General features: G+C 36.8%; 1 protein-coding gene across 1 annotated transcript; it reads right to left on the bottom strand.

The window, feature by feature from the left end:
- Positions 1 to 7,994: 7,994 nt before the first annotated feature.
- LOC130070498 (uncharacterized) lies at positions 7,995 to 10,269 on the bottom strand. The gene is made up of 5 exons (XM_056234913.1): positions 9,610 to 10,269; positions 9,082 to 9,228; positions 8,563 to 8,634; positions 8,430 to 8,459; positions 7,995 to 8,163 (listed from the first exon to the last, which is right to left on the bottom strand). Exons 1-5 carry the CDS (start codon positions 9,810 to 9,812, stop codon positions 8,004 to 8,006), a joined length of 612 nt encoding a protein of 203 aa, XP_056090888.1. The 5' UTR covers positions 9,813 to 10,269; the 3' UTR covers positions 7,995 to 8,003.
- Between the last annotated feature and the right edge of the window lie 1,382 nt (positions 10,270 to 11,651).

Raw genomic sequence — 11,651 nt, 5'->3', positions numbered from 1 at the left:
GATGTCCAAAATTCTGAACCACCCCTTTAAGCCAGCAACTTCTTCTTTTTTTTTCTTTCTTCTTCTTCTTTTTTTTATACAGTGTAGGCCTACTGTTTGATTACAAGTTGTTTGGAACAACATGAGAATGAGTAAATTACAGAATTTTCAGTTTTGGCGGGTGAAATATCCCTTTAAATAATTGAACGATACTTTCACATTTAACTTTTTTTGGGGGGGACCCACTTTAAATTAAGTGTTTACTAACATTTAAATTAATAATTTGATACAATGCACTTAATGTGTACATACATTTTTGGTAACACTTTGTTTTACAGTGTCGTTGTTACACGTTACATGCAGTTAGTATTAACAATAAATTACACATAATTACATGCAACTTACCCTAAACCAAACCCTAATCCTAACCCAATTGCAAGTACAAGTGGTTAATTATTATTACTCAGTACTTAAATGTATAAAAACAGTGTAACAAAGACACCTTAAAATAAAGTGTAACCACATGTTTTTACATGGTACACCTGCATGTAATTAAAAATCTGTTATTAATTTCTGTAATTACATCTTTAATTACACTTTTGACCCTTCCCTTACCCCTTAACCCAACCTTAAACCTAACCAGACCATAAAACCTGTCCCTAACCTCACCCGTATCCCACTTCAATAGCAATAGCAAGTGTTCATTGTACCTAACAAATATTTTTATGTAGGCCTATGTACAGTAGTTAAACACACCTCATATAAATTGAATAAAAATAGAATAAAAATATATTAAAACTAAATTATTAAAACTAAACCTATAAGATCCCAAAAAGTGAATCATTGTGATAATTTTCATGAAAGTGCTAATGGTTTGGGTAAATGGACTATTCAGTCGTGGAGGCACCTGACACAAAACGTTGGGAATCACTGCTCTTACCCAGTCATAAAGACATAAAATATATGATGCTACAGTATATTGATTTATGATGTTTCCGTAATGTTTTAAGGTCATTAAGAATACATGCCATATCCTTTTTGTTATAGCAACATCCACTCAGGCACATACATTATGTACAGGTTGTCACTATAATAGTACGTCATCAATAAGAATTGCACAACCCTTCATAGAATGAATTATTAGATAATTAACCTAAATAACTGTAGAGCATCCAAGAGTGTTCAAGAGCATCCAGACCTTTATTGTGATGTCAAAACCAATCAGCAGCAAACAAAGAGAGGCCAAATAATACATGAGTAGCTCTATGTATCTTTCATCAGTTTGCTGTTGCCTGTAATGGAGGAGAAAGTAAAAACAGAGGGATGTTGAGGGTATTGTTAGTCATAGTCGGACATGCTGTGTACTATGGGGGTGTGTTCACCAAGCCGTGCATATTTTTAGCACATTCCCGGGGTATTACACATACCCTCATCATTGAGAGTGCTCATGTGTTAGAGGACACAGTACTCATTCATGTGAAGTGGGTTTGTGCGTGACTGCACTGGAAATGTGTGGGCTTCCACCAGAAACTAGATGCAAACAATAATCACGCAGCATTAAAACAGACTGCATCCACAATCCCCCAACATTTCCAAAGCATAGGCTACAGTTTGAGAAAGTCCCCATACTGGTGAAATGTGGTTCGTTGAGTCTTTAGCAACATTACACTATCGATGTTTGTCTTATTTGTGAAAATATTTACAGCATATTAAACGACACTACATGTTGTAACTGCCTCTAATTAAGATAACATCTGTAGGCAAAAAACTTTTATTTATGAATAATTCAATTAGTACTGCTATAATCAATACAAACGTTCTACAGCGGTGGTTCTCAGCCAGGGGGGCAACTAAGGCCTATGCAAACTTATTTAAAATTCAGTTATACAAACCTTGATTGCTTAAATGCAATGAATGAATGAATGAATTACAACAGAAGAACAGAACAACTTTTAAATATGGTCTCGGACAAAGGGGGTGGGGGTGTTTTAAATAAAACCCACTGCAACACAGGACTTTGTTTCAGTTGACAGAAGATTTCTAAAGAAAGACAATTCTCCCATCTAGTGTTGGAATTAAGATACTACAAAATTGTGGTCTCATTATCTACTAGCAGTTTCCTAAAAGCTGAAGGTATGTAGAGATCTTGCGTATATTCAGCAATATCATTTATCACTGTCACGTTAACAAAATATCATGTTGAATTATATTATATTATATTATATTATTATAAGCTTCATTTTTTATGAGCTTTTACACCAAAATGTAGGACATGTCTAAATCCAGTTTAAAAACCTGATTTGTGTAATTATCTAATTGTCTAGCAATAAACATTAAGCAACCCTCAACACACACACACACACACACACACAAACACACACACACACACACACACACACACACACACACATATATATATACAGTGGTGGCCAAAATTATTAGAACGGTAAGATTTTTTTATGTTTTAAAAGACGTTTCTTCTGCTCACCAAGGCTTCATTTATTTGATCCAAATACAGCAAAAACAGTAAAATTGTGAAATATTTTTACAATTTAAAATAACTGTTTTCTATTTGAATATATTTTAAGATGTAATTTATTCCTGTGATCAAAATCTGAATTTTTAGCATCATTACTCCAGTCTTCACTGTTCAGAAATCATTCTAATATGCTGATTTGATGCTCAAGAAACATTTATTATTATTATCAAATTTGAAAGCAGTTGTGTACAATTTCTTTTTCAGGATTCTTTGATTAATAGAAATTTCAAAAGAACAGCATTTATCTGAAATAGAAAGCTTTTGCAACATAATAAATGTCTATACTGTCAGTTTTGATCAATTTAATGCATCCTTGCTGAATACATTTTTTAATTTCTTTAATTTCTTTCCAAAAAAATAAATAAAAAAACTCTTACTGACCCCAAACTTTTGAACGGTAGATAATGTTACAAAAGCTTTCTATTTCATATAAATGCTGTTCTTTTGAACTTTCTATTCATCAAATAATCCTGAAAAAAGTGTACACAACTGTTTTCAACATTGATAATAATAATAAATGTTTATTGAGCATCAAATCAGCATATTAGAATAATTTCTGAAGGATCATGTGACATTGAAGACTGGAGTAATGATGCTGAAAATTCAGCTTTACCAATACAGAAATAAATTGCATTTTAAAATATATTCAAATAGAAAACAGTTATTTTAAATTGTAAAAATATTTCACAATATTACTGGTTTTGCTGTATTTTTGTCCCTTATACACCTCCAACGATGGATGAAATACAGATTGCTGTCATTCTTCAGCTTTCTGTATGCAGAGTTTTCAGTGAAAGGATCTGTGTACCCAAGTGCTCAAGGACAACCAGTGGGCCGACACACATTGCATGCTTTTCACTTGTTTGAAAAAGGTCCTGAAGTATAAATAAAAAGAATAGAGGAGAGTGGGGACGGTTGCAACACTTTTTACATTTCCTTGAGTTTCTCAGAGGCTGTTATATTGAAAGGCCAAAATGTGAATACAATCACAGACGTCCGCTACCCACACTGCTGCAACATGTACATAGGATAATATGTACAATTTATTCTTGAATAGACAAAGTCAAATGTTGTATCTGACCCCATAATGGGGTATCCCGTTGGTTACCAACATGTAACCAAATTCAAGGTTATTTTGGCTAGAAGTACTCATAGCCCGATTATATTGGGTCTATAGTTAACCTAGATGGTGAAATGATGGCTATTGCTTACTGGGTATTTGGTGTGCTGTTTCGAGGGGAAGGGTCCAAGATCGGAGTTTGGCCTGAACCCAGTGTGCTCCCCCCCATACCCCTGACTGGGAGGAAACAGAAGAGAGTGAGGTGGTGGAGGGATGCAGAAAAGTTTTTGAGGAACATATGTGAGTCGGCTATGTATACACAGTGGTTAAAGTGGGATTTGGCAGGTGGGGGAACCCTCAAATTTTGTGTAGGTGCAACAGGGAAAACAGGCTCACCGTGGGACAACATATTGAGTATTGTGGTATAGCAATACTTTTTGGTATAATTATCATCCACAGCCCCACCCACAGACGTGCATTAAAGGGGTCATGTAATGGTACATGCACTTTTACAAGTTGATTGTATTGAGATGTGTGTTGGCAGTGTCTGTACACAACCATCATATAATGATAAAAATCCATCCAGTGGTTTTGTTTTAATCTCCTTATATGTTTTCCCCTGCCTCAAATCAAGCCGTTCGAGCCTGTGACGTCACAAGCTCGCACGCCCCTCCCACGATTGTTGATTGACAGAGCGTTTCAACACAGACCCGCCCTCGCTCATGAGGGAGCTGTCAATCATAGTCCGCGCGGACCAGCGCGCTCATTGTTGATATGCTGGAGCACTGTCTATGAGCAGAATGGCGTCTAAGCGATTGTGGTGTTCTGTTCTTGGGTGTAATAACGAACACAGCAGTCATTTTAATGTTCCTAAATCTGAACCGCTGAAGACGCAGCGGCTGAGTTTGTTTTATATTCCCCACGAGCAACGTCAATGCTTTCATGTTTGCGCGAATCATTTCACACACCAGACTGCTTTGAGGGTCAGTATAAAGCTGGATTTGCTAAGAAGCTGCTCATGAAAAATGGATTGGTACCAGATATTCGTGTTCCTGCTGAATCTCCAGAAGAACGGAAGTGAGTGTAACGTTTTATTAAACTTTATATTAATATATTAATCTTTGCAAATCGCTAGCTGCACGCTTCACAATGAATGCGTCTAAGGTTTACACTCAGGGTACATTACGGCATGTTTTCTATGTATGACGTTCTCAATATAATTCATAATCCCACGTTTATACTGAACAACGCGTTATGGTTATTGTGTTATCTAGTTACAAATGGTGTATGCACAGAACAAAGAGGCGGAGTGAGCAAAGCTCATTATCATTTAAAGTCATATACACTGAAACGGCGTGCTGAAAACAGAGCTGTTTTTGACCAGGTAAAATAAGTGTTTTCTTACAATACTAATGAGAATGTTTAATTAAAGTATATTACAAACTTTTAATTTAGACCCTAAAGAATCATATTAGCTTGTACAAAAATGGCATTATATGACCCCTTTAAAATGAGAGGTATTTAGGGGGGTTCGGGGGCATGGTCCCCCGAGAAAATTTTGATTTTTCTGACCTACAAATGTGCAATTTAAGACTTTTGAAGGCCCAAAAAATGGATAATAAATAGCTTTAAAACCATGTCATTGAGTGTGCATTAGATTATTTTGTCAATACCTGCTCTCTCCTCATCTACATCTTTCTTTTTCTCTCAGTCTCCTTATCCTGGCCTATTTCTTCCCCTCCTAAAGCTGAACTTTGACTGATAGTCTTTTCATTTTCGTCTGTGTCAGTGAAGAAAGTAAACATAGGCTTAACTGATATATATGTTTTATGAATCATTTTCTTAAACAAGTTAATATACTCGGCTACCAGGTCAGAATTGCCAATAGTAACCTTCTACAAGCTTTGGAATTTGAAAAGTAATTTTAAATAATAAAAATTATAGGCTACGTTTAACGCAGTTGGTGGAATTGGCAGACGTTCCCTCATCATGCGCTGTGCAAACGCGTCAAAGCATTCTCAGGTATAAATATGCAGCATTAATGCACGTAGGTGATTTTGAACGAATATTTCACGTCGATATACAATGGTTACATAATGTTAAAACTAATCCTGCTATTGATATCTTTGTAAGACCCTATAGAACAGTGGCTAGGGAAAACAAATGTCAGGCGAAATATCGAACCTAAAACTAACTTTACCGCGCTCAACCACCGTGAGTGCATTTCACGCATTTGTAATCGCTCACGTTCAGCGGGGAGGAAGGGAGGTTGGTCGGTCGGTCGGCCCAGCTCGGGACCAGCGTGATTCGTTGAGATTAATGAATCTATTTATTTATTTATTTATTTATCTGAGGTGGCGGAACGCAGTTCCGGACCGTTCCGGCCCACTTTAACCCCTGTGTATACACAGGCCTCCTCTTGTGCTGATTGGGGAAATCATTTCAACGTGTTTGTCAATAAAACATATTTTTTTGTTGCATCACTGCATCAATAGGATGAGAATTATGGTAAAATAAATGTTCCAAAAGTTCCAAGTGCCTAACCACGTGGGAACACTAATCATCATAATGGTGAGTTCAAACAAAACCATTTTAGGAAATCAACATCAATTTATGAAACAAACTTATGTGATGTTGTGATGTTCTCTCAAAATTAAAAAAAAAATGGAATTGACAATTCAACATTCAAAATGGCTTTGGAAAATTAGTGAATGCAACTAAGGAGAAAGATAGCTGCAGAAGTGAGGGAAATGAGTGAAAAGTCTATTAAGAATGGTCCTGCCTTAAAAACTCTTTTGCTTATGGTACTCAAACCAATCAAGCAATCGTAACTTGTTTTTTATGAGGCCATGTCCCAAATGGAACAATAAGCCTCCCGTGATCTTTCTCCTCTTTTGTGATGTAATGTCGCTTTGACTGTCGAGTAGAAGTCTGCTGCGGAGCTCATGGGTCTGTGGACTCGGCAAAAGTGCACATCAAGGGGGGATATTGGCCACAAAGGGGCTTCTGAAATGACAAATGGGACACCCTACGGTGCACAGTCCTGTGGACTTAACATACATGCGCACACAGCAGCCATTGTAAGTCCAGAAGACTGCAAGTGGACATGAAGTGCCATTTTGGACAGGGCCTGAGTAACAAAGTCATAGTATTATTACTCATTAGAGAGAGTACCACCCTCTTCTAGAAACTGCAGGCCCAGGTTAATCGGGAGAATCGCGGTAGTCCGCTCATGAACTGGTACCACAAAACAACACTTCGGACACGGCAACTGTATACTGCAGGTCATTTTCAATAAGAGACACGCAGAAAGCAGGAAAAACGCTTGCCGTCTATAATTATTGCGCATGCAGTAAGGTATGCCACATGACAAAATAGAGACAGACTTTTCATCTGATGACATGTGAAGTCAGAAGTAACAAGCAGATTAATATGACCTATTCTGTAAAAGAGTTTTACAACTCTTCAGCTATATATATATACAGTATATATACTGTATATATATATATATATATATATATATATATTAAAGGCACAAAATTTACACAAGGACATTATCAATTCTTAAAACCGCCTCTTCTCTACGTATCCTCAGTTGTGGCACTTGAGGTCAAGAGTCAGTCGTCTCCATGACAACAGGAATAACTTATCTCTTAGACCCACATATTATGCCAGCTGTTCCTCTTCCTGGATTTTTTTTTTTTAGATTACAACTGTCATCATGAATTGGTATATTTTCCTTTTAATGTATAAATGTTTGGTTTTAGCAACTTCCAAGGGTACAATCTCTGTCACACGCAAGTTTCAATTAACATCACGTACACTATACACGTAACGAAAGTATCAATAAGACATATTTTAACAGTGACAGAAAAAAATGTCTATGGTCCATTGCTCAGAGAAGGTCTAGGTCACTCTGTTAATTCTTTTTATATATGTGCATTGATTCTCCCTCTGTAAACTTCCAACAATAGCTAAAATGCAGATTGCTGTCATTCTTCAGCTTTCCGAATGCAGAGGTGGCACTGATGCTTGGAGAATGAAAGAATGTGTGTTTGCAAACGCTCAAGGACATTGCTGCTGTGAGACATGCTTTTCACTTGTTTGAAAAGAAATAAAAAAGAAACCCATTCTCAGTGAAGCTAAGGTCATTCTAGCACCTTTTAAATAGAAAAAAGAAAGGACCGACTCAGAACTCAGTGAACTGTCTGCACCTGACAGAGCTACAGATAAATGATTTAGTTTATAATGATTCTGATGTTTATATTTTGGGGCAGGGGTGCACATATATTTGCGAGGGACTCAATCTTTGAATGAGATGTATGTTTTTTGTTTGTGAAAGGGGTTGTCTGGATCACAAAATGCATTTTGTCCACAAACTGTTTCAATACATAATTTCTTTTTGTTATTCAGCTTTTATTTAGTTTATTTGCTCCATTGATGATGCCGCCACACAACTACAGGAGCAGAAGCACTGGAGGGCTGGACTGGTAGGGATCGGTATGATGGAAACATAGCGGGATACCGGGCGATGTGGGAGCTGAAAGGATGTTCCCTCGGAATATCGACTTTAATCATCTTCTTACTGTAAGAACACACACACACACAGGATTATAAATCTCAGGATTTTTACAATGAAAAGATTGTGCTTTCACTCTATCCTTGATCCATCCATGCCTGACAGCAAAACCAGTTACTCAACAGGATGAAAGGAAGAGAGTAGAAGAGAAGAGAGCATGTGTGTTATTCTAATGTGCAGTTGATACACACAGTGTAAGGAAAATAAATAAATAAATACAGCATGCAAGGTGTGCAAAAGAAAAAACAGAAAATTAAATTTCATCATTTTACCTCATGTCAATGTCCGTCGGGTTGGGAACCCTGGAATCAATACATAACAAAAGAATAAATAAATCAATAATGATAATATAAGCTAATTTGATTATTGTGTGAAATTAGCAAGCGAGAATCTGTGAAAACTTACAGCTGGTCATTCAGTCGGACATTACTCTTCTTGGTGAGGGTGAGGTCATAATATTGCTCAATGATGACAGACCTAAACGTAAGCACATTCAAATTTGTGAATTTCTGAAAATCTTTTAAGGCATGCATTTAGAAGACGTTATCAGCTTTTCAATAAAACAAATAAAATTATGTTTATAAATAATGTAAATAAAATTAAAAATACATTAATAAAATACAATTATGTAAATGAAACATTAAACAGTTCTATATTTTATTTACATAATTTTAATGAAATAATAGTTTAATTCAAATGTATATATATATATATATATACAGTATACTGTATACTGTATATTAAACAATACACTTAAAATATTAAAAACAAAATTAAAAATGTTTAAAATAAAATAACTCAAAATAATATTCATTACAATCATTTAATATTATAAGTTATTTGTGAAATTAATTTAACCAATGTAATATTTAATTTGATTAAATTGTGTTCAATAGATATGTCTTAAGAATTAGCAATGCTTACTCAGGCAACACAGATCCTCCGAAGCCGAAGTGTTGATGTCCCTTAATGACTGCAGGGATATGTTCATTCCGATAACTGAAAGCCATCTTTCTATAAGCCTGTTGGCTTTGCTCTTTATGATGCCTTTTTGGGTAGACCCTGTTGTCCCTATGTACAATTGAAAGACAATGAGTTTAGGTCACATTACACTTATTTTTCTTTATGTTTATGTCCTTAAAACGTAACAAAATACTCCTTTTCATTATATAGAACTAAATCTTAAAGGGATAGTTCACCCAACAATAAAACTTCTGTCATCATTTACTCACCTTCAAGCTAAACACATTGACTTCCATAGTACCCATACAATGAAAGTCAATACCATCAACTATTTGGTTACCCATATTCTTCAAAATATCTTCTTTTGTGTTGTTCAGCAGAGGATATTCATGCAGATTTGGAACAACTTGAGGGTGAGTAAATGATGACAGAATTTTCGTTTTTTGGGTGAAGTATCCCTTTAAATGCAGGATCCTAGAATATCCTCACCTTGGAATATAGAGTCCAGTGATGCTTAACGGTTGCCTCAAGATGGGTGGGAGTCTGAGTGGAGAAGGGCAGGTTTCCTCTTTCATGGTTCCCAGTCCAATGCTCTGGCACACAGGTTGAAAGGTGGGCAGGTGTTCAGTCTGATTCTGGTGGATCAAAGGAAGCAAATGTTGGACAGGTGGACGCCACCGTGAAAATCGCATCTGCTACCGAAAGCTTGGATTCCCACACTGTTCATAGTATTGAATCTACAAACAGCCACATGAAACCACAGAGTGACACTTTATCCAAGTCCGAACACCATCACTATGGAAGCTCAGCTGCGGCCTTTGTTGTGTTTAAGGGATTTGGTGATGCGAGATGCTCATTAGACCTGCCTCGCTGACAGATCGCACTTAATCCTACTGCTAAGCCCTTAAACTCACTTATAAATTCAAAATATAATACAAAAGTCGACTTTGAACAAATTAGGCTGATGTCAGTTCCCGTCGGTAGGTTTTAACTGTTACACTCAAAGCTAATTATGTACATTCAAAAGTAAATGTATTCCTAATGAATAATGCAATAAACCAATAGCCCTCAGAGAGCAATCACAGCTCAGAATGTAAAGTCTGCTGTGGCTGGGTCTCTGAGTGCAGAAAGTTCGGTGCTTGTATTCAATAGATAGGCTGAAACCAGAGCAGGCTATCTGAGAAACGGAGATCTAGGCTACTGCAGAGAGTGTAAACCCATCTCTGGTTTCAACAGCTAACTGAATTCATAGCACATGCATCCAATGGAAACGTAGTGCAGTTTACACATAGGAATGCTTAAAGGGGTGGTTAACCCAAATGAAACCTCTGTCTTCATTTACGTACCTTCATGTTGTTCCCAAACATAAGTCTTTCATTCATCTATGGAGAAAATGAAACTATTTGAAAACAAAAATGCATTCTGACATCATAATGGAAAATAGAATCTCCATTGTTCCTTCAGTTGGCTTGAATGTTAGAGAATCCCCTTTAAAGGCTCGTGTGCTAAAGTAATGACTTGTTTGATTTCCTTTAAGTCTCTAAATTTATTCCCACCAAGTCATCATCACTGCTGTCTCCATTTGAAACAGCAGGAGTGCTGTCCGTGGTCCTGAAACGTGTCACTTCCACAACTCAGGCTTACATGAACAACATTATCTCATTACATTCCATATCATGCATTACATTAAACATACATTTAATCTACCTAGCTGTTTTTATAAATGCACACACCTGAGGAAAAACTACCACTCAATATCTTAGCATGAACATTTGGTGTTCAATAAAAAGCGAACACACCGATCGATATACCAGACTCTGTCCAGTGGCACCGGCAATTGCTTGCCAAGCATTTCCACTGACCGGCCTTATTTACAAGGCTGTGTTAAGCAATATATTCAGTATTACACCTTTAATTGGGATCCTCCAGGGGCCTTGTCAAAGGTTTCAAGAAAAGCTGGGATTTAGCACACATGCCAAAGTAAAGTTCAGTGACCAATTACCTTCCTCCTCTTCCGAGGGGTTGCTGTATTACATCTCCTACTGTTGTATTATGAATGTAGTGTGCAGATCCCGCTCCCTTGGTTGCTTGTTAATACTCAACTATGGAGAGCAGGTTTCATTAGCCTGTGTCAGAAAATATAATGCTGCGAGCCATTAGGGGCGGTTTTAAACGTCAAGGCTGCAGCAGTACCTCAACTTACTAATGAGCATCAACTGGTATAAGCTAACACGCACACCAGGAACCATTTAAAATGTGCTTAAGTGGTTAACCTATCAAGCTCAGAGGAGCACAATGGAGGTTCTTTTATGGAGCACAATACATGAACATATCCTCCATTTGCACCCTACAATCCCAGAATCTGATGAAATTGTTTATTGAAGACCTGTCTGCATTACACATCCATGGATGATTCTATAATTAAAACGTATAAACGCTCTCTGGGCAGATCCCAGAAATAAAGTTTAAATGTAAGGAGTAAGGAGAATATTATATCAAAGCAGAACTAATCCACAGTTGCATACTTTGTT

The sequence above is a fragment of the Rhinichthys klamathensis genome, unplaced genomic scaffold (genome assembly GCF_029890125.1).
Source record: "Rhinichthys klamathensis goyatoka isolate OS25496 unplaced genomic scaffold, OSU_Roscu_1.1 h1tg000407l_1, whole genome shotgun sequence".
NCBI lineage: Eukaryota > Metazoa > Chordata > Actinopteri > Cypriniformes > Leuciscidae > Rhinichthys > Rhinichthys klamathensis.
This window is presented reverse-complemented; position numbering and strand designations above follow the sequence as displayed.

What these genes read in the sequence shown, in the direction of transcription:
- LOC130070498 (XM_056234913.1), bottom strand. Translation starts at nt 9,812, where the DNA reads ATGCGATTTTCACGGTGGCGTCCACCTGTCCAACATTTGCTTCCTTTG. An exon ending in ACTGGACTCTATATTCCAAG is followed by an intron (nt 9,229 to 9,609) that starts GTGAGGATATTC and finishes AATTGTACATAG; the next exon opens with GGACAACAGGGTCTACCCAA. An exon ending in GTCCGACTGAATGACCAGCT is followed by an intron (nt 8,460 to 8,562) that starts GTAAGTTTTCAC and finishes TATTGATTCCAG; the next exon opens with GGTTCCCAACCCGACGGACA.